Raw genomic sequence first — 24,820 nt, 5'->3', positions numbered from 1 at the left:
TATGTAGAACAGGTTAAAGATAATGGAAGTAGGAAAATTTGTCTCAAAAAAATGAGAGTAAAGATCGCATAAGTGCAAACAAACAAAGTATTACTCGGTGAAATAACGGAGCAACGAAGAGAGATTGCATAGTGTTTGTGGAATGTTCGAAGTACCGTACAAAATGCAGATCACGTGGCACTGCAGCAGCAATACGTCAGCAGCTGATCAAGCAAAGAGCAGGTAAAAAAAAACAACTGCAATTTGATTCCCATTGTACCACTATTTAAGAGGGGTTTTGGAGGAGCGACTGCATCTCCTTGGAGTGCGTTCAGCTCACCTCTTCACAAGTGCAGAGCACGTGGAATGACAGCAGCAGTATGCCAGCAATAGACTTAGCAAAGAGGGGGGGAAAAAAAAGAAAACAACCGTTATTTGTTTCCCATTGTATCACCGTTTAACACTAGAATTACCGGAGCCTACAAAAAAAACTCATAGATCCACCCCACCTTAAATCGCTTCTCACCTCTCCGTCAGCATCTTTTGTCCTTTAATGTGCTAATAAGCAGCAAGCACTTTGCTATCACATTCCCCACCAGCACAGAGCTTTCTCAGCTTAAGTCTGTTTACCTGCGTGTCAGTTGCTTGGAGTTTTGTGTGAGAAGTCAAGCAAAAATCACACCTTACAAACCAGATTCCAAAAATTTGGGACACTAAACAAATTGTGAATAAAAACTGAATGCAATGATATGGAGATGGCAAATGTCAATATTTTATTTGTAATAGAATGTAGATGACAGATCAAATGTTTAATCCGAGTAAATGTATCATTTTAAAGGAAAAATATGTTGATTCAAAATTTCACGGTGACAACAAATCCCAAAAAAGTTGGGACAAGTAGCAATAAGAGGCTGGAAAAAGTAAATTTGAGCATAACGAAGAGCTGGAAGGCCAATAAACACTAATTAGGTCAATTGGCAACATGATTGGGTATAAAAGAGCTTCTCAGAGTGGCAGTGTCTCTCAGAAGCCAAGATGGGTAGAGGATCACCAATTCCCACAATGTTGCAGAAAGATAGTGGAGCAATATCAGAAAGGTGTTACCCAGCGAAAAATTGCAAAGACTTTGCATCTATCATCATCAACTGTGCATAACATCATCCGAAGATTCAGAGAATCTGGAACAATCTCTGTGCGTAAGGGTCAAGGCCGTAAAACCATACTGGATGCCCGTGATCTCCGGGCCCTTAAGCGACACTGCACCACAAACAGGAATGCTACTGTAAAGGAAATCACAGAATGGGCTCAGGAATACTTCCAGAAACCATTGTCAGTGAACACAATCCACCGTGCCATCCGCCGTTGCCAGCTGAAACTCTACAGTGCAAAGAAGAAGCCATTTCTAAGCAAGATCCACAAGCTCAGGCGTTGTCACTGGGCCAGGGATCATTTAAAATGGAGTGTGGCAAAATGGAAGACTGTTCTGTGGTCAGGCGAGTCACGATTCGAAGTTCTTTTGGAAATCTGGGGCGCCATGTCATCCGGACCAAAGAGGACAAGGACAACCCAAGTTGTTATCAGCGCTCAGTTCAGAAGCCTGCATCTCTGATGGTATGGGGTTGCATGAGTGCGTGTGGCATGGGCAGCTTGCATGTCTGGAAAGGCACCATCAATGCAGAAAAATATATTCAGGTTCTAGAACAACATATGCTCCCATCCAGGCGTCATCTCTTTCAGGGAAGACCCTGCATTTTCAACAAGATAATGCCAGACCACATTCTGCATCAATCACAACATCATGGCTGCGTAGGAGAAGGATCCGGGTACTGAAATGGCCAGTCTGCAGTCCAGATCTTTCACCTATAGAGAACATTTGGCGCATCATAAAGAGGAAGGTGCGACAAAGAAGGCCCAAGACGATTGAACAGTTAGAGGCCTGTATTAGACAAGAATGGGAGAGCATTCCTATTTCTAAACTTGAGAAACTGGTCTCCTCGGTCCCCAGGCGTCTGTTGAGTGTTGTAAGAAGAAGGGGAGATGCCACACAGTGGTGAAAATGGCCTTGTCCCAACTTTTTGGGATTTGTTGACACCATGAAATTCTGAATCAACATATTTTTCCGTTAAAATGATACATTTTCTCAGTTTAAATTTTTGTTCCGTGATTTATGTTCTATTCTGAATAAAATATTAGAAGTTGGCACCTCCACATCATTGCATTCAGTTTTTATTCACGATTTGTATAGTGTCCCAACTTTTTTGGAATCCAGTTTGTATAAAATATATAAAATCATTCCCGAATATATAAAATTTCTGTGCTTGTCATGTCACTCGTACTAGTGAAAGGTAAACTTCGACAGAAGCCACTCGAGAAGAGTCGATCAGGCTTGTAAGGTTCATCCAAAAATGCACCCATACAAAAAGAATAAATAAATATAGTGTTCAAAATGACGGGCACATACAGTCATGGCCGAAATTATTGGCACCCCTGGAATTTTACCAGAAAATGCACCATTTCTCCCAGAAAATTGTTGCAATTACAAATGTTTTGCTATACACATGTTTATTTCCTTTATGTACATTGGAACAACACAAAAAACAGAAAAAAAAGCCAAATGTGACATCATTTCACACAAAACTCAAAAACTGGGCTGGACAAAATTATTGGCACCCTCAACTTAATATTTGGTTACACACCCTTTGGAAAAAATAACTGAAATCAAGCGCTTCCTATAACCATCAACAAGCTTGTTACACCTCTCAACTTGAATTTCCAAACACTCTTCTTTTGCAAACTGCTCAAGGTCTCTCAGATTTGAAGGGCGCCTTCTCCCAACAGCAATTTTGAGATCTCCATATATATATATATATATATATATATATATATATATATATATACACACACACACACACACACATACACATACATACACACACACACACACAGTGGGTACGGAAAATATTCAGACCCCCTTCAATTGTTCACTCTTTGTTATATTGCAGCCATTTGCTAAAATCATTTAAATTAATTTTTTTCCTCATTAATGTACACACAGCACCCTATATTACTGCACTGCTCATCACTTGTCCAATACAGTCCCCACAGTGAAGCATGGCGGTGGCAGCATCATGCTGTGGGGGTGTTTTTCAGCTGCAGGGACAGGACGACTGGTTGCAATCGAGGGAAAGATGAGTGCGGCCAAGTACAGGGATATCCTGGACAAAACCTTCTCCAGAGTGCTAAGGACCTCAGACTGGGCCGAAGGTTTACCTTCCAACAAGACAATGACCCTAAGCACACAGCTAAAATAACGAAGGAGTGGCTTCACAACAACTCTGTGACTGTTCTTGAATGGCCCAGCCAGAGCCCTGACTTAAACCCAATTGAGCATCTCTGGAGAGACCTAAAAATGGCTGTCCACCAACGTTTACCATCCAACCTGACAGAACTGGAGAGGTTCTGCAAGGAGGAATGGCAGAGGATCCCCAAATCCAGGTGTGAAAAACTTGTATCTTTCCCAAGAAGACTCATGGCTGTATTAGCTCAAAAGGGTGCTTCTACTAAATACTGAGCAAAGGGTCTGAATACTTAGGACCATGTGATATTTCAGTTTTTCTTTTTTTAATAAATCTGCAACAATTTTAAAAATTCTTTTTTTTTTCTGTCAATATGGGGTGCTGTATGTACATTAATGAGGAAAAAAATTCATTTAAATGATTTTAGCTTGCGGTGAGTTGGCACCCTGCCCAGGATTGGTTCCTGCCTTGTGCCCTGTGTTGGCTGGGATTGGCTCCAGCGGACCCCCGTGACCCTGTATTCGGATTCATCGGGTTAGAAAATGGATGGATGGATGGATGATTTTAGCAAATGGCTGCAATATAACAAAGAGTAAAAAATTGGAGGGGGTCTGAATACTTTCTGTAACCACTGTATATATACATCCCTATGTACATTATATATATATACACACACACAAATTATATATATGTGTATGTGTGTGTATACATATATATATTGTGGAGGATTGCCGGCTTTCCATGCCGGTCCGCACCCCCAGGCCGCCAGGAGGAGCTCTCCCGACAGCAGGATCATGCCCGAGGTCCAGCAGGGCATTATGGACCTTGTAGTATTTTTACACAACCCTGCTGGATACCTTGGGGGCCATCAGGAGTCGCTGTGGGGGCTTATGGGCTCTTTCATGCCCTATGACCGGAGTACGTCATGGTCACGTGACAGGAACTAACAACGTGCTCCCGGGTTAAAGAAAAGGACTGACTGCCCTGACCCGGAAGGAGTAAGGAACTATGGACTGTCAGGACAGGAATACCTCCGGGTCAGGGGCTATAAAAGGACGGTGCCTCAGTCCAGACACTGAGCTGAGCTGGGAGGTAGAGGAGCAAGTGTCTGGGCGAGGAGGAGTATTTATTGTCGAGTATTGGATGAGTAGTGTGGAAGGTGCTTGGTGCACTGGGAGTCAAAATAAAAAGTATTGGACTTTTACCCATTGTTTGGAGTCATCCCTGAGGGTTCAAGGGCGCTATATAGCGCCTTTTTCACACTGGCGTAGCCGGCAGGATTATCTGGCCGTCTGTTGGCAGAGGACCTGCATTAAAAACAAATTTTGTGTGGGCAGACAACCCTCGGGGGATTCCCCATCTTTTCACGGAGGTGCAAACACCACCGCTACCGAAAAACTGCAACTGTGCGCGCCATCCCGTTCTGCAGGACCATGGGCAAGAAGACCGGGAAAAGAAGGTCAGTCCCAGCTGGCTGCAGGGCCTGGCGGACGCCGAGGTCCTGGACCTACCTGACGGAAGCGAAGAGGACCGAGAGCTAGTGGGCCGAGTTAGCCCGGGTAGCGCGTCAATCGGGACACGGACCGCTGTCGAGCGCCTCGGACTCCCTAGATAGTCCGGGGGTTCCGCCATCCACTCTGGGGGGAGCTGCAGGTAAAGCGCCCGGCGTTTCGGATTTATTTTATCATGTTTTGCAGACGCCCACCGAGAGAATCGCAGCGGCGTCTCAGATGACTGCCTCATGCTCCGGCAAAATGGCCGCGGCTCCCAGAAGGCTGACCAGGACGCGAGATGGCTAGCGAAGGCTTCCCACGAGGACAACAGACTGGTCACCCGCGGTGCATGTTGGGAAGGTGAAGGACACTCGGAGTCCTCCGACGAGGTCGTTCGTTCCCTGACGGGTCCGAGCCTCCTGGAAGGGGAGGGGAAGGCATGCAAAGCAGCGCCGAAACAAATGGCAATCGTCAAGGAGGGACGGGTTGTGGCTGAAGGGTCTGCAATTGGGAAAGAAAAGGCAGATCGCAGCCGGCTCGTAGAAGCCAGCCGTCCCTCTGAGAACTCCAAAGCCCAGGAGCCTTTGCGCGACCCAGCTGAACACGTGCCAGGAGGGGCGTGCTCATTGGTTCGGTCGGAGGGTAGCGAAATGCGGAGCGCAAACAACTCCGGCCGTAAACATTAACTCTGTGGACTTATGGAGGCTCGAGGAATACCTGCGCCCTTACCGTTCTTACAGGATTTACAACAGCTGAAGGAGCGTGTGGAGGACTTGGGAGCGGCGCCGCAACCCGTTAAAGGCTCTGCAGGACTACGTGCTGCGGCTGGGTTGGGAAGCTCGGAGATGATCGATCGCGGGAGTACAGGTGAGTCCGTCCAGCGTGCGTGAGTGTAAGGAACACAGTGCGATCGGAAACCGCAGATGATGAGTAGCGGTTGTCAAAGCACCGTGTGCCCGACAAGAAACGAACACGATGACCGAATGGTTGGGAGCGAAGCAAACAGCCGGGGCATGCGTTTGGCGTGGCTTTCGGGGCTGTGCAACTCTCAGGACCCGATCGGTCTGGCGTGCGGGGTAGCGCCGGGCGGCGCCGCTTCGTGCGGTGCAGCTGGATGGTGCTGTACATCGGGCGAGTCGGTACTAATGGCGCGGAACCTAATAAGCGTAGGACAACGGGTGTGCAGACAGCAAAGAGGCTCTCTCCTTTCCATAGAGAGCCTCAAGCTGAGCACAAGCCCCAGATGAAACAGGAGGTCCCCAAACCAAAGCGTGGGTCTCCTGACATATCGGAGAGAGGGCTAAAGGGTAGCAAAGCGGCCATAAACCCTTCCTTGGCGGAGAAAGGCGGAGGTGGCTGACTGAATTCCCGAGGTGTTTCTGGTCTCGCAGAGGGAGACACCCAGGGGGACATCGTCGGTGTTACAACTGCCGTCGGCTGGGCCACGAGTGGCGGGACTGTTCCCGAAGGACAGGGGAGCGGGCGCATAAAGGATACACCGTTCCCCCAAGGTTCGCCGGGAGATATGGACATCGCAGCCAGGGTCCGGCTGACGCGTCCTCTTGGAGGAGGACGTCCCTCGCGGGGCCAGACGCTCCGCCCCAGTTGTCGTCGCTATGAATGTGGAGGATTGCCGGCTTTCCATGCCGGTCCGCACCCAGGCGCGGGAGGAGCTCTCCGACAGCAGGATCATGCCCGAGGTCCAGCAGGGCATTATGGACCTTGTAGTATTTTACACAACCCTGCTGGATACCTTGGGGCCATCAGGAGTAAGCTGTGGGGGCTTATGGGCTCTTTCATGCCCTATGACCGGGAGTGCGTCATGGTCACGTGACAGGAACTAACAACGTGCTCCCAGGTTAAAGAAAGGACTGATTGCCCTGACCGGAAGGAGTAAGGAACTATGGACTGTCAGGACAGGAATACCTCGGGTCAGGGGCTATAAAGGGCGGTGCCTCAGTCCAGACACTGAGCTGAGCTGGGAGGTAGAGGAGCAAGTGTCTGGGCGAGGAGGAGTATTTATAGTCGAGTATTGGATGAGTAGTGTGGAAGGTGCTTGGTGCACTGGGAGTCAAAATAAAAAGTATTGGACTTTTACCCGTTGTTTGGAGTCATCCCTGAGGGTTCAAGGGCTCTATATAGCGCCTTTTCACAATATATATATATATATATATATATATATAAAATGTAGATTGGTGTGTGTGTGTGTAGATATGTATATACAGTACGAGTATATATATATGTATGTGTCTATATGTGTGTGTATAGCTTTGGTCACTGAGTGCAAGGGAAAAATAATAAAATGTAGTCTATAAGTTATTAAACAGTAAAACATTAACGTTTTAAGAAGTAAAGCTACATTGAGCACTACTGGAGTGGTTTCGGTAAACTACATTTTAAAGACGGTGTAACACAACAGGTAAGTAGTACTAACAGCAGCTAAAATGTATATGGATCATCTATTGGTAGTAGATCCCTTTTGAAAGGCGCTGCACGACGGCTGTGGTATAGAAATTACATTTTCTATGTGAACGTCCAAATTTCTGCCTCTGGTAATGTGCCTTACCGGCATTACCAGCAATTAAAGAAAATTAATTTTGTGTCCTCTGCAGTGTTAAGAGAGAAAGGCTTTGGTTTGGGATAAAAGGAAAAAAGGTGTAAAGAAAGGAAAGTTGCCTTTTTCTTTTATATTGTGTAGAGAGGGGTCTTCGCTGACGATATGAGCGCCTTTTGGGGACAGTCGCAGTGGGTCTTGAGTAAACTGGTGAGACATCCCAGTCATTAATCGGCTGTGATGGCACTGTCGGTCCTCCACTCCTGTGCGTGTGTTCATAATCCGAGCTAAAGACCTCATAATCGTATACGTGCAAAAGAAAGTGCGAAGCGCCTTAATATTAGTTTGCCGCGATGTAGAAAATGGATCCTGTGTTTGCACTTGTCTGGGCTATAGCTCAGGGGGAGGATGAAAAAAGTTAAAAGTGCTCACTTTGACTTAAGGCAGAAGCGCAGTCAGCGTCTCAAAGGCCAGCACAGCTATGCTTGCCGCGCTGGCTGCTCGAGTTTTGTAGGGCAGGAGACGCCACTTTTTGCAGACATATTCACGTGATCAAAAGTCTCAGCGCTCTTTGGAGGTCATTCATATTATATATATATATATATATATATATATATATATATATATATATATATACACATATATACACACACACACACACACAGTGGGATGCAAAAGTTTGGGCAACCTTGATAATAGTCATTATTTTCCTGTATAAATCGTTGGTTGTCAGTTAAATATATCATATAGGAGACACACACAGTGATATTTGAGAAGTGAAATGAAGTTTATTGGATTTACAGAAAGTGTGCAATAATTGTTCAAAAAAATCAGGCAGGTGCATAAATTTGGGCACCATTGTCATTTTATTGATTCCAAAACTTTTAGAACTAATTATTGGAACTCAAATTGGCTTGGTAAGCTCAGTGACCCCTGACCTACATACACAGGTGAATCCTATAATGAGAAAGAGTATTTAAGGGGGTCAATTGTAAGAAGAGTAGCAACATGGGGGTCACAAAACAACTCTCAAATGACCTGAAGACAAAGATTGTTCACCATCATGGTTTAGGGGAAGGATACAGAAAGCTGTCCCAGAGATTTAAGCTGTCTGTTTCCACAGTTAGGAACATATTGAGGAAATGGAAGACCACAGGCTCAGTTCAAGTTAAGGCTCGAAGTGGCAGACCAAGAAAGATTTCGGATAGACAGAAGCGACAAATGGTGAGAAGAGTCAGAGTCAACCCACAGACCAGCACCAAAGACCTACAACATCATCTTGCAGCAGATGGAGTCACTGTGCATTGTTCAACCATTCGGTAGCACTTTACACAAGGAGATGCTGTATGCGAGAGTGATGCAGAGGAAGCCTTTTCTCCGCCCACAGCACAAACAGAGCCGCTTGAGGTATGCTCAAGCACATTTGGACAAGCCAGCTTCATTTTGGAATAAGGTGCTGTGGACTGATGAAACTAAAATTGAGTTATTTGGGCATAACAAGGGGCGTTATGCATGGATGAAAAAGAACACAGCATTCCAAGAAAAACACTTGCTACCTACAGTAAAATATGGTGGTGGTTCCATCATGCTGTGGGGCTGTGTGGCCAGTGCAGGGACTGGGAATCTTGTCAAAGTTGAGGGATGCATGGATTCCACTCAGTATCAGCAGATTCTGGAGAACAATGTCCAGGAATCAGTGACAAAGCTGAAGCTGCGCCGGGGCTGGATCTTTCAACAAGACAACGACCCGAAACACTACTCAAAATCCACTAAGGCATTCATGCAGAGGAACAAGTACAACGTTCTGGAATGGCAATCTCCTGAATATAATTGAAAATCTGTGGTGTGAGTTAAAGAGAGCTGTCCATGCTCGGACGCCATCAAACCTGAATGAACTAGAGAGGTCTTGTAAAGAGGAATGGTCCAAAATACCTTCAACCCTATCCAGACTCTCATTGGAACCTAAAGAAAGCGTTTAGAGGCTGTAATTTCTGTAAAAGGTGGATCTACTAAATACTGATTTCATTTCTTTTTTGTGGTGCCCAAATTTATGCACCTGCCTGATTTTGTTTGAACAATTATTGCACACTTTCTGTAAATCCAATAAACTTCATTTCACTTCTCAAATATCACTGTGTGTTTCTCCTATATGATATATTTAACTGACATTTTTCATCGTAACAACCAACGATTTATACAGGAAAATAATGACTATTAACAAGGTTGCCCAAACTTTTGCATCCTACTGTATATACTGTATACACATATATATATATATATATATATATATATATATATATACACACACACATATATATATATATATATATATATATATATATATATATATATATATATATATATATATATATATATATATACATATACACACATATATACAGTATACGAGGTGCAGCAAGAAAAGTAATGAGACTGATTTTTTATTTACCAAAGTTCTTATTTTTTTCAAACATCAATGTTATCCCCTTCAAAGTAGTTCCCTTGGGCAGCTACACACCGATGGAGACGTTGTTCCCACTGTTGGTAGCAGTGCTGGAAGTCTTCAACTAGTATGGTCTTCAGCATGTCCGTTACACTCTTTTGGATGTTTTCTAAAGTCCCGAAATGACGTCCTTTAAGGACATTTTTCAGTTTAGGAAAAAGTCACACGGACTGAGGTCAGGTGAATAAGGGGGCTGGGGAACCACAGGAATGCGTTTTTTCGATTGTCCTTCTGCTCAGATGTGAGGTTTTCCGGCACTGTTTTGGCACAGACTTTTCGCATTTGCAAATGTTCAGTCAAAATTTGATGAATGGTAAATCTGTTCAAATTTAATTGTTCACTCAACATTCTTAATGTTAAACGACGATCTGACTCCCCCACAAGACTGTTCACACGTTCGATGTTTTCATTGGTTTTCGAAATTGAAGGCCTTCCTGAAAAACTTGAGCTCGGGATAAAGAATGTTCCCCATAGGCCTGTTTTAACTTTTCAAACGTCACACTTGCTGATTCTCCAAGCTTAAGACAAAATTTAATGGCACAACGTTGCTCCAAATTCCGCTGTTCCATTTTGCGTGACGCACAACCAAAAACACAACTTCGCTAATAGCAGTCACAAAAATCACGTAGTTAGCGGAAGGAGTTGAAACTCGCACAGAGCTATGGGAGGGTACTGATACACGTGCTCTATCAAGGACAACAGCGCAGCGTTGCCAGATCGCCTGCAGTGTTGGCAGTCTCATTACTTTTCTGCCACACCTCGTATATACATACAGTATACATCCACATACATCCATATATATATGTGCACAAAACCACGCTTTTATCAAGGCTTCCGTCGGGTAGTCTTTTGAAATGAATTTTTCCTCCAATCAGTCGTAGCAATGTGCTTTCCTCCGACTGTTACATTTTTGAAGCTCTGATGTGTACATCAATGTAATCGGTGTACCAGGAAATCATGCATTGACAGAAGTTCCCCTTTGCTTGGAATGCAAAGGGTGATTAAATGCATTATTTTTTAGCAGCGTTATGGAGCACATGCATGAAGCTTCTCAGCTGTGCTTGTGCTAAGAAAAGGAAACATTTTAAAAATAACGTAAAACGATTGTCAATGTAACCTATTGTAAGTAGTGCCTGGAGGATTCAGAGTGTGGAGAAACTGTAGAGACAACGTGTGTATTAACTTGTGGATTTTTCTGTGAGTATTTGGTGGCAGCGTCACAAAGTTGGTTTCTCAAGACTGCGTTAGCTGCAGAACTCAGCTCGCAGCGAAAGGGGGTGAATGGGAGGGGAGATGATGACGTGACTCTCCCACCCGCCTTAACTGTCAATCCCCCCACAAAGACAGTCTCTCGGAATTTGCAGAAGCACAGCCCTTCACCTGCAATTATAACTTAGTTACAAAGAGATCAAAACTCTCGTTTATATCCTGCGTCCTCTCATTAAACTTGTATCCCGCATTAGCCGTGGGCATGACAAACAACAGCGGCAGCCTGTCTATGAACTTAATTTAAACTTTAGGTTTACACCGTGCTTTGTTTCCGAAGTAGCTGTACTCATGAATATGGTTGTATGTGTGACTCGGTCGCTTCTTATTGTTTTGCTGCCTTGTCAATTGTATAATGCATGTTTTCTTCAGCGCTTTTTGGAGTTCTTCATTGTTTTCTACGTATTGCGCTGACAGTCAGTTCACGTGATTACGTGGGAGGCGTGACGATGTCACAAGAAACTCCGCCCCCCCACGGCCATCGAGCTCAACTCCATTACAGTATATGGAGAAATATACCTTCCAGTTATGACCATTACGCGTAAATTTCGTCAGTCAGTCAGTCAGTGAGGGCTTTGCCTTTTATCTATACTAATAAATGGCAAAGCCCTCACTGACTCACTCACTCACTGACTGACTGACTGACTCATCACTAATTCTCCAACTTCCCGTGTAGGTAGAAGGCTGAAATTTGGTAGGGTTATTCCTTACAGCTTCCTTACAAAAGTTGAGCAGGTATATCATATCGAAATTCTACGCGTAATGGTCATAACTGGAAGCTGTTTTTCTCCATTTACTGTAATGGAGATGAGCTTGAAACCCGTGGGGGAGTTTAGTGTGACATCATCACGCCTCCCGTAATCACGCAGTACATAGAAAACCAGGAAGACCCCAAAAGCGCTGAAGAAAACATGCATTATATAATTGAGAAGGCAGCGAAACAATAAGAAGCGAGCGAGTGACATATACAACCATATTCATGAGTTCTGCTACTTGGAAACAAAGCGATGTAAACCCTACACTTTAAATTAAGTTCATAGACAGGCTGCCGCTGGCGTTTGTAATTTAGTGCCTGCCCATATAAGGCCGTCCGTCAGCGGCAATCAATAGCAAACTGCCACGGGTAAATATTCACGGGTGAAGGACTGTGCTTATGCAGAGGAAGATGAGATGGTCAGGGTGGTGTTTGGCACAAACTCAGCGAAACTGCGAGAGAAAGTTTTAAGTGCCAGGACTAAGGTAACATTAAATACAGCCATGGACATAGCACGAGATGGCACCAGCACAGCTGGGAACCTTGATGCATGTACACGGCGGCTCCGTGAACTGGCGCAGTGCACAGATAAAAGCAACAGTTCCAAAGAGCTGAACAAAAAGAATTACACAATTGAAAAGGCAGCAAAAATATGAAGCGTCTGATACATACAAGCATATTCATAAATCCAGCTACTGTGGAAACAAAGCACCGGTGGAAAAAGTCAATGTCCCGCTAAAGGAAGACAGTGTAAAAAACCCGTGCATGCAGTGTGTCAGGTCTCAGATAAAGAAGAAGGCGAGCTGTTTATTGATGCAGTAAGAAACGAATCGATGAATGAAACCTGTCATCTTTACAGCGATTGACAAACACGGAATGTAACTTGAACACAACACATCCTACAAATACGAACCTGATTGAAAGAAATAATGATAATCAAATCCTTGATGACAGCAACACTCAGTAACACTCACAAAACAAATACTGTATATTGACAGTCATGTTACGTTATTTTAAAATGTTCCCTTTTCTTTTCTAGCTTTTTAACACACTACTTCTCTCGCTGCGATGCGGGTATATATATATGTATATATATACCCGATCTACATACTCGAATAATGGATACTTTATTAGCCATCAATGATTGTTTTGGTAAAGCCATACTCAGTGTATTCATTAGATGAGCGGTAAAAAGTAAGAGCGAGGGAGGATGACTTATTGAGGCATGCAGGCTGTAGTGCGTCAACTCTATCTGAATTGCGATCACATTTGAAAAATATATCTTTTCAAGTTCTATTTAGTCCATATGTGTCAAACTCAAGGGGCGCGGGCCACATCCGGCCCGGCGTGTAATTATATCCGGCCCGCGATCATTTTATATACTGTATTATTGTTATTAATGGCCGGGTATATGAAGCGCTGGTAACACAATAAACTACAGATCCCATAATGCAGCGCTTCAGCTGCCTTGCGAACACTTACCGTTAATCAAGTCTAGCTTATGATGCTGCAAGTTATTGCGAAGCTAGCTCACCACGATGCTGAAGAGAAAAGTTGATTCTGAAAATAGAGCCTTTAAAACCGATGGGAGGCTGAGTATATGTTTACTGAACCCGTGTGTCTCATTTGTGGAGCTAATGTGGCTGTAATTACAGAATTTAATCTAAGACGGCACTATGAGACAAAACATCAGGGTAACCTGAAAGACCTGAATGCAATGCAGAAGATACAGAAAGCAGAAGAATTAAATAAGAATCTGACACTTCAGCGGACGTTTTACCCGTGCACAATCACAAAGTGATTTCAAGTGAAGCTGCTTTTATGGGAGACACAAATGCACCAGTGCAACTTGCCCCACTTTCCCTGTTGCCAAGTAATGTTAAACCAAGTCGTCACTACGGTGTTCCCAAATCGCACTTTGCTGATAAACTGGCGCACTGAGTTTGCCGCGCTTTGGTGACTTTGAAGAACAAAAAGTCCGTCTACATGCGGCTCGAACCTTGTGCATGTTTGGTAGCACATATCTGTGTGAGAAGCTCTTCTCAGTGATAAAGACTAACAAAACAGCACACAGGAGTCGCCTCACTGATGAGCACCTGCAATCCATCCTGAGAATCTCCACAACACAGAACCTCACACCAAACATAAACGAACTTGTTGCCAAAAAAGATGCCAGGCGTCCAGCTCTAAAATGACATATGAGCAAAGACAACTGAATGATTTGATTTGTTATTGCTGAAAGGAACACATTTTATTTATATTTCCAGGTTTTGTTATGCAGCATGTTCATATTTGAATTTGTATAATTTTGACAGGATATATTTTTATGGAGAGCAAAATCTTTTGGGAAATTTAAAATCTAAGTTTATTTTTATATAAAATTACATAAGAGTAAAGAAATTTGAATGTTTGTTCTTTTAACGTTTACTTTATTTCTAACTTGTATAATTTAGACAGGATATATTTTTATGGAGAGCAAAATATTATAAGTTGTTTAAGGTTTGAGTTGATTTATTCAGGAATACAGTAATCCCTCCTCGATCGCGGGGGTTGCGTTCCAGACCCCCCCGCGATAGGTGAAAATCCGCGAAGTAGAAACCATGTTTGTGTGGTTATTTTTATATATTTTAAGCCCTTATAAACTCTCCCACCCTGTTAACATTATTAGAGCCCTCTAGACATGAAATAACACCCTTTAGTCAAACGTTTAAACTGTGCTCCATGACAAGACAGAGATGACAGTTCTTTCTCACAATTAAAAGAAAGCAAACATATCTTATCTTCAAAGGAGCGCCGTCATAAAGGAGCGTCAGGAGCAGAGAATGTCAGAGAGAGCTCAAAGAAAAGCAAACAATCAAAAAATCAATACATGCTTTTAAGTATACAGAAGCACCGCGATAAAGCGGCATTTTGTAGAGGAGCGTCCCTGTCCTCTGTGCAAACAGCCCCTCTGCTCACACCCCCTCCATCAGGCAGAGAGAGTGAGAAAGATAGACAGAAGCAAACAAGCACAGCACAGGAAGCATATCTTATAGCATTGAGGAGATTTAGTTAATATGTAATACATGCTCTGATTGGGTAGCTTCTAAGCCATCCGCCAATAGCGTCCCTTGTATGAAATCAACTGGGCAATCAAACTGAGGAAGCATGTAACCTAAATTAAAAGACCCATTGTCCGCAGAAAGCGGCGAACCAGTGAAAAATCTGTGATATATGTTTAGATGTGCTTACATTTAAAATCCGCGATAGAGTGAAACTGCGAAAGTCAAAGCGCGATATAGCGAGGGATTACTGTAATATTCCTGTCTGTTTTTACCATTCCTACCAAAGATATTTCTGTCGACTAAATAAAAATTCCTTCTATTTAAAATTTAAATAGAACTTGAACAAATACGATAGTTCATAATATCCACGCAGACTTGCACGTAAGAGCGGGAGTTATCCGTTTTAACAAGCAGCATATTGCAGCATATTGCACTGATACGAAATAGCTGTGTGTGTATATATGTATGTATGACAGCAACACTCATCACTCACAACAGTGACAAAACAATTACATTGACAATCATATTACGTTATTTTCAAAATGTTTCCTTTTCTTTTTCATTGCTTCTTTAACACACTACTTCTCCACTGCGAAGCGCGGGTATTTTGCTAGTTAGTATATATACTGTACATACATACACACACACACTGAGTATCAGTTACATTTACTTGAATAACTTTTTTAAAAAAGTGTACTTCTAATAGTAGTTTTACTGCACCATACTTTTTACTTTTACTTGAGTACATTTGTGAAGAAGAAACAATACTCTTATTCTGCTACATTGGGCAACACTCGAATCATTAATTTTTTTACATTAGATAAAGTCTGACAGACAATTTTCAATCTGCTCTGTAGCGTATGCTGTCAAGTTACACACGCGCCTTCCATTGCGTCTCAACTGCGATTTTAGTTCCTTCTCCTTTCTCTTTCTCAGATTGCTTTTCGGAAGTCAGTTTTGTAGTTTTTATGAACAGCTCCAAAGTGCCTTTCCACATTTTCCTTCTTTGGAATAGCAATGATAGATTGACAGATGAGACAAACACACTTCAATTGTGACACTGTGAGAGAAAAAATCCTCTTCCAATTCCAAATCCAGCCCATAAACAATTTAAAAAAAAATAAATCCCTTCTTTAGTCGATATAAATCGGAAGGCTAACTAGATCACTAAGATAGCCGGAGTTTTGCAGTAGCTGGCGTGTTTGATTGTGCGTGCAGGATGACCAGTGTGTTAAAAGAAAAGAGATCTCAGACTGGCCGTCCTTGTATGTCAATCAAATGGCAAATGCCATAGGCAGGATATATGATAGACTAACATGTAAAAAAAAAAAAATTTTTTTGAATGCAACGCGATCTACCTGCACTCCCTTTCTGATCTACCGGTCGATCGCGATCGACGCATTGGGCACCCCTGATCTATGTAAACACATCGTTAAAAAAGAAACTTTTTCATGTTTTAGTAATAGTTGACAAAATGTAGACATGAAGTTTATAATATGTGAAGCCTGAAGAGTGCACTTGTTCTGTTAAATTTGTACCTTTTGTGAAAGTGTTTCTTTGATATTTGGACTTCAGGCTTCACACATTATAAACTTCATGTCAACATTTTGTCAATTATTACGAAAACATGAAAACCGTTTCTTTTTTAACAATGTGTTTACATAGATCGGGTGTCCCAATTTTAATGTAGGTAGATCATTTTGACCTGGTCATTTTAAAAGTAGCTCGCAAGCTGAAAAAGTGTGGGCACACCTGACATAGATCGTAGTAGACACGGAACACACATGAAATGCATGTGTTCCAAATAACGATATAGTATTTATAAAAGATGTGATTTTGCTTGACTTCTTACTCAATACAACTCTAAGCAACTGACACGCAGGTAAACAGACTTGAGCTGAGAAAACTGTGCGCCGGTGGGGGATGTGATAGCAGACTGCTTGCTGCTAATCAATCATTTAAAGGACAAAAGATGCTGATGTAGAGGTGAGAAGCGATTCAAGGTGGGACGGGTATTTGTTTTCCATTGTATCACCGTTTAAGAGGGGTTTCGGAGGAGCGGGCACATTTCCTTGGGATACGTTCAGCCCCCCTCTTCACAACGGTGCATAGTGCTGGCAGGACAGGAAAGGGATTGATGAGCAAAGCGAGCAGAGGGCGATGCCCCCTAGTTTCAGATTAATTTCAAACCCACAGATCTTGTAAAATCATTTAAAAATGTTATTAAAATCAGCAAAATACATTTGCCACCATGATTAATCAAACTATACTATCTGAAAAGAAAAATATTTTCTGTACCATTCCTTCACTTGTAATAATTCACATTTTTTTTCATTTGGTGAAAACAATGACCAACAGTTTGATACTTTTTGCAAATTGCACTGGAAACAGTGGACAACCTTGCTGGGTTCCACGTTCTAATGTGAAATAATCTGAGTTTACATTGTTTACCAGCACAGAAGCTTTTTGGCTTTAATAAAGTTACTTGATCTAGATGATATCTGGACCAAGCACAAATCTGAGGAAAAATAACAGTAACGAGATTATCCCCATTCTACTTTATTGAAAGCTCTTTGTGTCTAGAGGCAATTGTTTATTCAAAAACCTTAACTAACAGAGCTCGTCCATGACAAAAAGTCATTAAGTTAACTTTTTTCCATATACTACGTTTAATAGTCTGCTCCCAAAAAAGGAAAAAAAAATTAAGAGCGCGCTCTTATGAAGAAGCAATTAAATGGTGCAAATAGACTAAAAGGTGTAAACATAATACACAACCATTTGAAACTAAAATAAAAAAATACAACCCAAATTTCAAGAACGATCTATTTCTATAAAAAGTCCTCAACAGGTTTTAAAGAAAAATTACAGTGTGTGTATGATAAGACCCATAACAATGAAAATACTGTTTTCTTATCTTTAATAATCAGCTCATTGTTGCATCCAAAAAATTCTCTCTCTCTTCCCTGAAAGGAGTGAATTCTCCACAGCCTTGGCCGCTTAGCCATCTCTGACACAGTTAAGAGAGCTTGTGAGGTCTCCTAAATACCTGGCAATATAAGAGTACTCTCAAGTCTGAAGAGGTATTAACATAGCATGTGATCTTATTCACAAAAAATAATAAAAATAAAAAATAAACAACATAACTGATATCACTCTCAAATTTCTTTTAGATGCTAAACACCTTTTTTATTTTAAAAAATAAACAAATCTGTATAAATATTAATTAATTACTATTTTAATTCATTACATACGTCATTAGACCCCTATATATGACCACATAAAAATTAAGGAATATTGTATTATTATTAGAAGTAGAAATTAAAATAATAAAAAAAGAGAAAATAAAAGCTTCATGATTAAAAATAAATTAAATAAAAGGCCAAAGTGCTTAGCAATATTTTTAAATACAAAGCAGTCTTAGATGTAAAATTTTAATTTAGTACAAGGAACAAATTTAGATAATGCTCTTATTGAGTTTTTAAACTAGAGCCACCTCTATTATATGTAATGTGGCATAAAATATATTTTCGAATAAAGACAAAACTGATTAAATAACAATTGCTAAACAGAATTATAAACGGATTACTGAAAATTACAGTAAACTTTAAAATAGAGCAAAATGGTTCAACGTTACTTATTTTAACACACCCAAATAATATTTTTCCAATTTTAATTAAAGACAAAACTAATTAAAATGACAAGTAGTTACTAAATAGAGTTAGAAGCAGATTATTGAAAAACACTGCTGCTATACCACATACACTTCTAAACAGGTCATCTATCTGAAGCTAAGCATGTCAGTACTTGGAAGGGACCATCTAAGAAAAACCTGGGTTGCTGCTGGAAGAGGTGATGGCGAGGCCAGCAGGGGGCACTTACCTAGTAGTCTGAATGTGGAATCTCATGTCCCAGTACAGTAAAAATGGCACCATCCTTCGGATGAGATGTAAAACCAAGGTCCTGACTGTCTTTGGTCATAAAAAATTCCTAGGCATTCTTTGTAAAGAGTATGGTGTCTCCCGATGTCCAGGCTAAATTACCCACCACAGTCTAGTTATTCTGGTGCCCATATCATACCCTGTCTCTAATTGTCTCTGTCTCTCACCACCTAACAGCGAATGTGTGGTGAGTATAATGGCGCAAAAATGGCTGCCATCACGTCATCTAGGTGAATGCTACACATTAGTGGTGGTTAAAGTGGCTCCCCACTCACTGAAGTAATTTGATTAGGAAAAGAGTATTCTCGATAATAATATTAGACTAATAAAGTTACATGAAATTAGATTTAAAATTAGAATTACAGTATATTACACACAGTGTTAGGGAATGCTTACTGTAAGTAACTAAATATATAGTTACAATAAAATGTAATGTTACAAACAGTGCTTTACTTTTGCCTTATTTTTATTTTTTTTGAATGAAAGAGTTCACACTTCACTGGCTAATATTTATTATTAAATGTTAAGCCCACATATGAACCTTCATGAAACTGACCAGAAACACAGCTAAATTTGATCATTTTCTTGTGTTTTCATATATATATTTAGTATCCATCTCAAGCCCCCAAAAGGTAGTGGGATGAACACTGGCAGATGCACTGCCACATTACAAGGTTTAAACATCTCTATAGCAAATAGCTGGATAAAAACTAAACAGTTTAGTTTTAGTTGCCTGTTACAGAGTTGCATGGAGCACACTCTTTTCTGATTTGTAGATTAAATTTATCCATCAGCACAAGCAGGATTAAATTAACTTCTGAGATTTGTTCATATTTTTTTCGTTTGATTGCATGCTAGGCACATGCTTAATCTTTTCCTCACTAGCTGTCACTAGATGGCCATTGGGACACATATGCACAATGTTACACCAACAGCAGTGGGAAACTACTAAAAAACATAATACTTCTGCAAAATAAAGAATTTTTTTTTGAAATGGCATAAATAATCATTTTTAGTAACACAGTAAGGCATATCTATTTTTTTTTTTTTTTTTTTAAAGTAATGCAGGTATTTTACTTGATCTATTTCACCTTCTACATTCCACCCCTATACTGTAATGAATGCCTTTGACCAGTCTATTTGTTTTTAAATTCTATACCTTAAATTTCTTATCATATTTTACCAAATAATGATACAAGTCAAAGCTTAATTTCTAATGTGCAAATTACATTTATCTGATTACTGTTTGATTTTCTTTGCAGCCATGTAGAAAGTATGGGCCAAAGATTTGTAATGGCAGTCAAGGGACTGCTTGTAACAGTTTGGGGTCCCAACGAAAACTTAGTTGTTTAAACCAGTTTAATTTAGAAGGCTCCTACAGTCCACATTTACATTTTAAGACACGTGTGAACAGTTCACAGAGTAAAGAAAAGCTCCTAACACGCTTATCCTCAAGAGTCATTTTAATAAATTCTGCCATTTTTTTTATCTTTAATCATTAATCAAGTATACTGTGTATCATATACACAGTATATATATCCTTATATATAATTTGATACTATCCGTATGTATGGTGTTCACGTCAATACCTCGACTCAAAACAAGTTAGAGCCATGCAATGGGACTCTGCCTCTGTAGTTAGAACATAACGTGGCAAACGCGGACGCAGTATTGCATGATTGGCTAAGAATGTTTGAATGCTTCAGTGATGCCGCTGGACGGCCAAGTATAGTAAGTCGGTGTTGGTTTGAGCAGATAACAGTAAGTTCAGTTGGTTTTTGGAACGTTGGTTAGGTGGGGCGTACTTCCCATGACTAACATTGTCAACCGACTTAAATCCTTCAACAGCTCCGGAACCATAAGTAATTTAGAAAGTATCGCCATTTGCTTGGTATGTCGAAATCTATCTTTGGGCAGTTCGGTTTTGGCATCCGTCCTTCTGACATCTATTGGCAAACTGAGTAATGAAGGCTGAGTATTAACAACGGTCATTGTTTAAATTTTAGCCGATCTCAGATCTAAAATGACCACGGCAACATAATTATTACTCTGACTCTGAATAGAGTCGTAATACACGGTTTGTTTTGAAAATTTGTTTGCCGGAAAAAATCAAATGCGGTGCGCTGAACAGCTGAGTTCACGTCTCGCAGCCCCGTTTAAACAGGAAGCTCTTCATTATATCAGCCGAAAAGGTCTATTTTAAGCACAAATCAGTGCCATGATAACATTTCAAGGACTTAAAAAAAACAAATTAATTCTTTGCAGAGAAAGTAAGGATTTCACAAACGTAGAATTTGTAGCCCGATTCGATAGGGCTCCCAGTCGCTAGTACATATACAGTGGTGTGAAAAACTATTTGCCCCCTTCCTGATTTCTTATTCTTTTGCATGTTTGTCACACAAAATGTTTCTGATCATCAAACACATTAAACCATTAGTCAAATATAACACAAGTAAACACAAAATGCAGTTTTTAAATGAAGGTTTTTATTATTTAGGGAGAAAAAAAAATCCAAATCTACATGGCCCTGTGTGAAAAGTAATTGCCCCTGAACCTAATAACTGGTTGGGCCACCCTTAGCAGCAATAACTGCAATCAAGCATTTGCGATAACTTGCAATGAGTCTTTTACAGCGCTCTGGAGGAATTTTGGCCCAGTCAACTTTGCAGAATTGTTGTAATTTAGCTTTATTTGAGGGTTTTCTAGCATGAACTGCCTTTTAAAGGTCATGCCATGGCATCTCAATTGGATTCAGGTCAGGACTTTGACTAGGCCACTCCAAAGTCTTCATTTTGTTTTTCTTCAGCCATTCAGAGGTGGATTTGCTGGTGTGTTTTGGGTCATTGTCCTGTTGCAGCACCCAAGATCGCTTCAGCTTGAGTTGACGAACAGATGGCCGGACATTCTCCTTCAGGATTTTTTGGTAGACAGTAGAATTCATGGTTTCATCTATCACAGCAAGCCTTCCAGGTCCTGAAGCAGCAAAACAACCCCAGACCATCACACTACCACCACCATATTTTACTGTTGGTATGATGTTCTTTTTCTGAAATGCTGTGTTCCTTTTACGCCAGATGTAACGGACATTTGCCTTCCAAAAGTTCAACTTTTGTCTCATCAGTCCACAAGGTATTTTCCCAAAAGTCTTGGCAATCATTGAGATGTTTCTTAGCAAAATTGAGACGAGCCCTAATGTTCTTTTTGCTTAACAGTGGTTTGCGTCTTGGAAATCTGCCATGCAGGGCGTTTTTGCCCAGTCTCTTTCTTATGGTGGAGTCATGAACACTGACCATAATTGAGGCAAGTGAGGCCTGCAGTTCTTTAGACGTTGTCCTGGGGTCTTTTGTGACCTCTTGGGGTAATTTTGGTCGGCCGGCCACTCCTGGGAAGGTTCACCACTGTTCCATGGTTTTGCCATTTGTGGATAATGGCTCTCACTGTGGTTCGCTGGAGTCCCAAAGCTTTAGAAATGGCTTTATAACCTTTACCAGACTGATAGATCTCAATTACTTCTGTTCTCATTTGTTCCTGAATTTCTTTGGATCTTGGCATGATGTCTAGCTTTTGGTCTACTTCTCTGTGTCAGGCAGCTCCTATTTAAGTGATTTCTTGATTGAAACAGGTGTGGCAGTAATCAGGCCTGGGGGTGGCTACGGAAATTGAACTCAGGTGTGATACACCACAGTTAGGTTATTTTTTAACAAGGGGGCAATTACTTTTCACACAGGGGCATGTAGGTTTGGATTTTTTCTCCCTAAATAATAAAACCATCATTTAAAACTGCATTTTGTGTTTACTTGTGTTATATTTGATTAATGGTTAAATGTGTTTGATGATCAGAAACATTTTGTGTGACAAACATGCAAAAGAATAAGAAATCAGGAAGGGGGCAAATAGTTTTTCACACCACTGTGTGTATATATATACACTAGCGAAATACCCGTGCTTCGCAGCGAGAAAAGTAGTGTGTTAAAGAAGTTATGAAAAATAAAAGGAAACATTTTAAAAATAACATAATATGATTGTCAATGTAATTGTTTTGTGACTGTTATGAGTGTTGCTGTCATCAAGGATAGGAACAGACTTTTCATTTTTTACTTTCAGGCAAATTATGAAAGACACTGGCTACAAACATCAATACCTAAATATTAAACAATACCAGCTATTCTTTACCAATATACTGTAGGTTACTGGCTCTGGGAGTATTGTTTTGACTTACCCCAAGATATTCTGAATTTAGCAATGCCTCTCCGGACAGCTCTCTTGGCTGAGGTTGCAGTACTTCTGCTTTGTCAAGATCAGATTCCATTGCATTCTGGTTTTCCTGTGAAAAGACCACACTTATTTCTTGAATACATCATAAACTTCTCTAAATGTTTTATGACATTTCTGATTAAATAAATTAAACAATTATTCTGGCATGGAAGCCTGAAGTTTTAAGCTTGCTCAAAAATAATAATATACTTTTTCCCCATATAAAAATACAGTATGATGACAAGTTTCATCTGTACCTTTTTAGTTTAATTCAGCAGATTCTAAATAAAAATATATATTTTTATAATTATAGTATAAATAATTTAGAACCCAATAACACAGTTAGTACTGGGTTAACATTCCCAGTCAATGAGCACATTACACTTTCATATTAATATCTTTCAGAAAAAAGTCACCTTGGGGTATTTGTGCCAATCTCTGCAGCAATCTGCTACTGAAAATATGTAAGGTTTCTTTACAGGCAAAAATGTGTGTGTCTATGTTAGACTTTTGAGCACTAGGATAAGCATTTCTTCTTATTCCAAATGTTAAGTTTCACTGGTCTACAAAATTATTCCTTGACAAACTTCACATATGCAGTGGAAAGGCAGCCCGCTCTCCAGGGGCCTCATTTATAAAACAATGCATGGATTTGGGTGCAAATGCTTGTGGCCATCATCTTGATGTGAATACATCTCTAACTACACCCCATTGCCACCCTGACTACCCCGATACATGGATTATGGTAATCAATCTTGTACATAAGCACAATGCTGCAGATCTTCATGGGCTGATATATCAGCCTAAGTCTTGACATATAGTACTCCACAAATGATTATGCCAAGAGCATGCATGGCCATTATCACCTGGCACATGTAATGACATAATTGCTGTTACAGTGACTAGTATAGGCCATATGAAAAACTAGGGGTTCAGGCAGTTATCTTACCAACAAGCCAGATACCACATAAAGCATCATTAGCAAATTGTTTACCAAAGCTACTTTGGAAAACTGGACACTGCTCCAAATTGCCTTTTTATATTGGCAAGAACATTTTTGTTTTGTGTATGTACATCCACACCAAATAAGAGCCATATAATAGTGCCTCTTTGGTCAGTTAATGGCTTCCAGCACAGCAGAAAAGATGGAGTGAAGCTTGGCTGAGGTACTATTGACTTGTTTGCCAATTCCCTGACAAGTGACACAAGATAGGCTATATAAACTGACAAAAACTAAAAAAAAGTTCTTCAGTGCAAATACACAGCATAATTGCACAGGTGTTGGATCAAAATTAAGGGAGATAGCCAGTCAAAGTCATAATCCCCATCACCCCTCAATAAGTTCAAAATTTTTTAGTTTAAATCTACCTTAATATTGATCCAAGACCCGTGCACTTTCACTTCTACGGGTTACTCATATGATCAAATCAGTATGCCAAGTTTCATTAAAATCTATGGCGATGAGGTCCAAAAGTTTGATGATTTGACATGGAATTACCCGATGGTCCCTATGTCTACTACATACTATCATGGGGTACGAAGATTTTAAAAACCAGCAGATGATTTATAACACAGAAGACAACCAGAATTTTGTGTGATGGCAGAAAAGGTAAAGAAAGGGTAATTAACAATTTGAATGAAAAATTACTATCATTAAAAAACACTAGCTCTTGTTTCTTCTTTATTCAAATGTAAACAAAGTAAGCACTCCCCCAGAGAGAGAGAGAGAGAGAGAGAGA

At 40.7% G+C, this 24,820-nt stretch overlaps 1 protein-coding gene across 4 annotated transcripts in view; it reads right to left on the bottom strand.

The window, feature by feature from the left end:
* The window catches only part of LOC120537348 (lisH domain-containing protein ARMC9), a 167,161-nt gene that overhangs the window by 33,749 nt on the left and 108,592 nt on the right, over positions 1 to 24,820 (bottom strand). For all 4 annotated transcript variants that reach the window (XM_039766253.1, XM_039766261.1, XM_039766236.1 and 1 more), the window contains one exon: positions 23,047 to 23,151. In XM_039766253.1, the coding sequence (XP_039622187.1) occupies positions 23,047 to 23,151 (105 nt within the window). The remainder of the gene's footprint in view (positions 1 to 23,046; positions 23,152 to 24,820) is intronic.

The sequence above is a fragment of the Polypterus senegalus genome, chromosome 1 (assembly GCF_016835505.1).
Source record: "Polypterus senegalus isolate Bchr_013 chromosome 1, ASM1683550v1, whole genome shotgun sequence".
Classification (NCBI taxonomy): domain Eukaryota; kingdom Metazoa; phylum Chordata; class Cladistia; order Polypteriformes; family Polypteridae; genus Polypterus; species Polypterus senegalus.
This window is presented reverse-complemented; position numbering and strand designations above follow the sequence as displayed.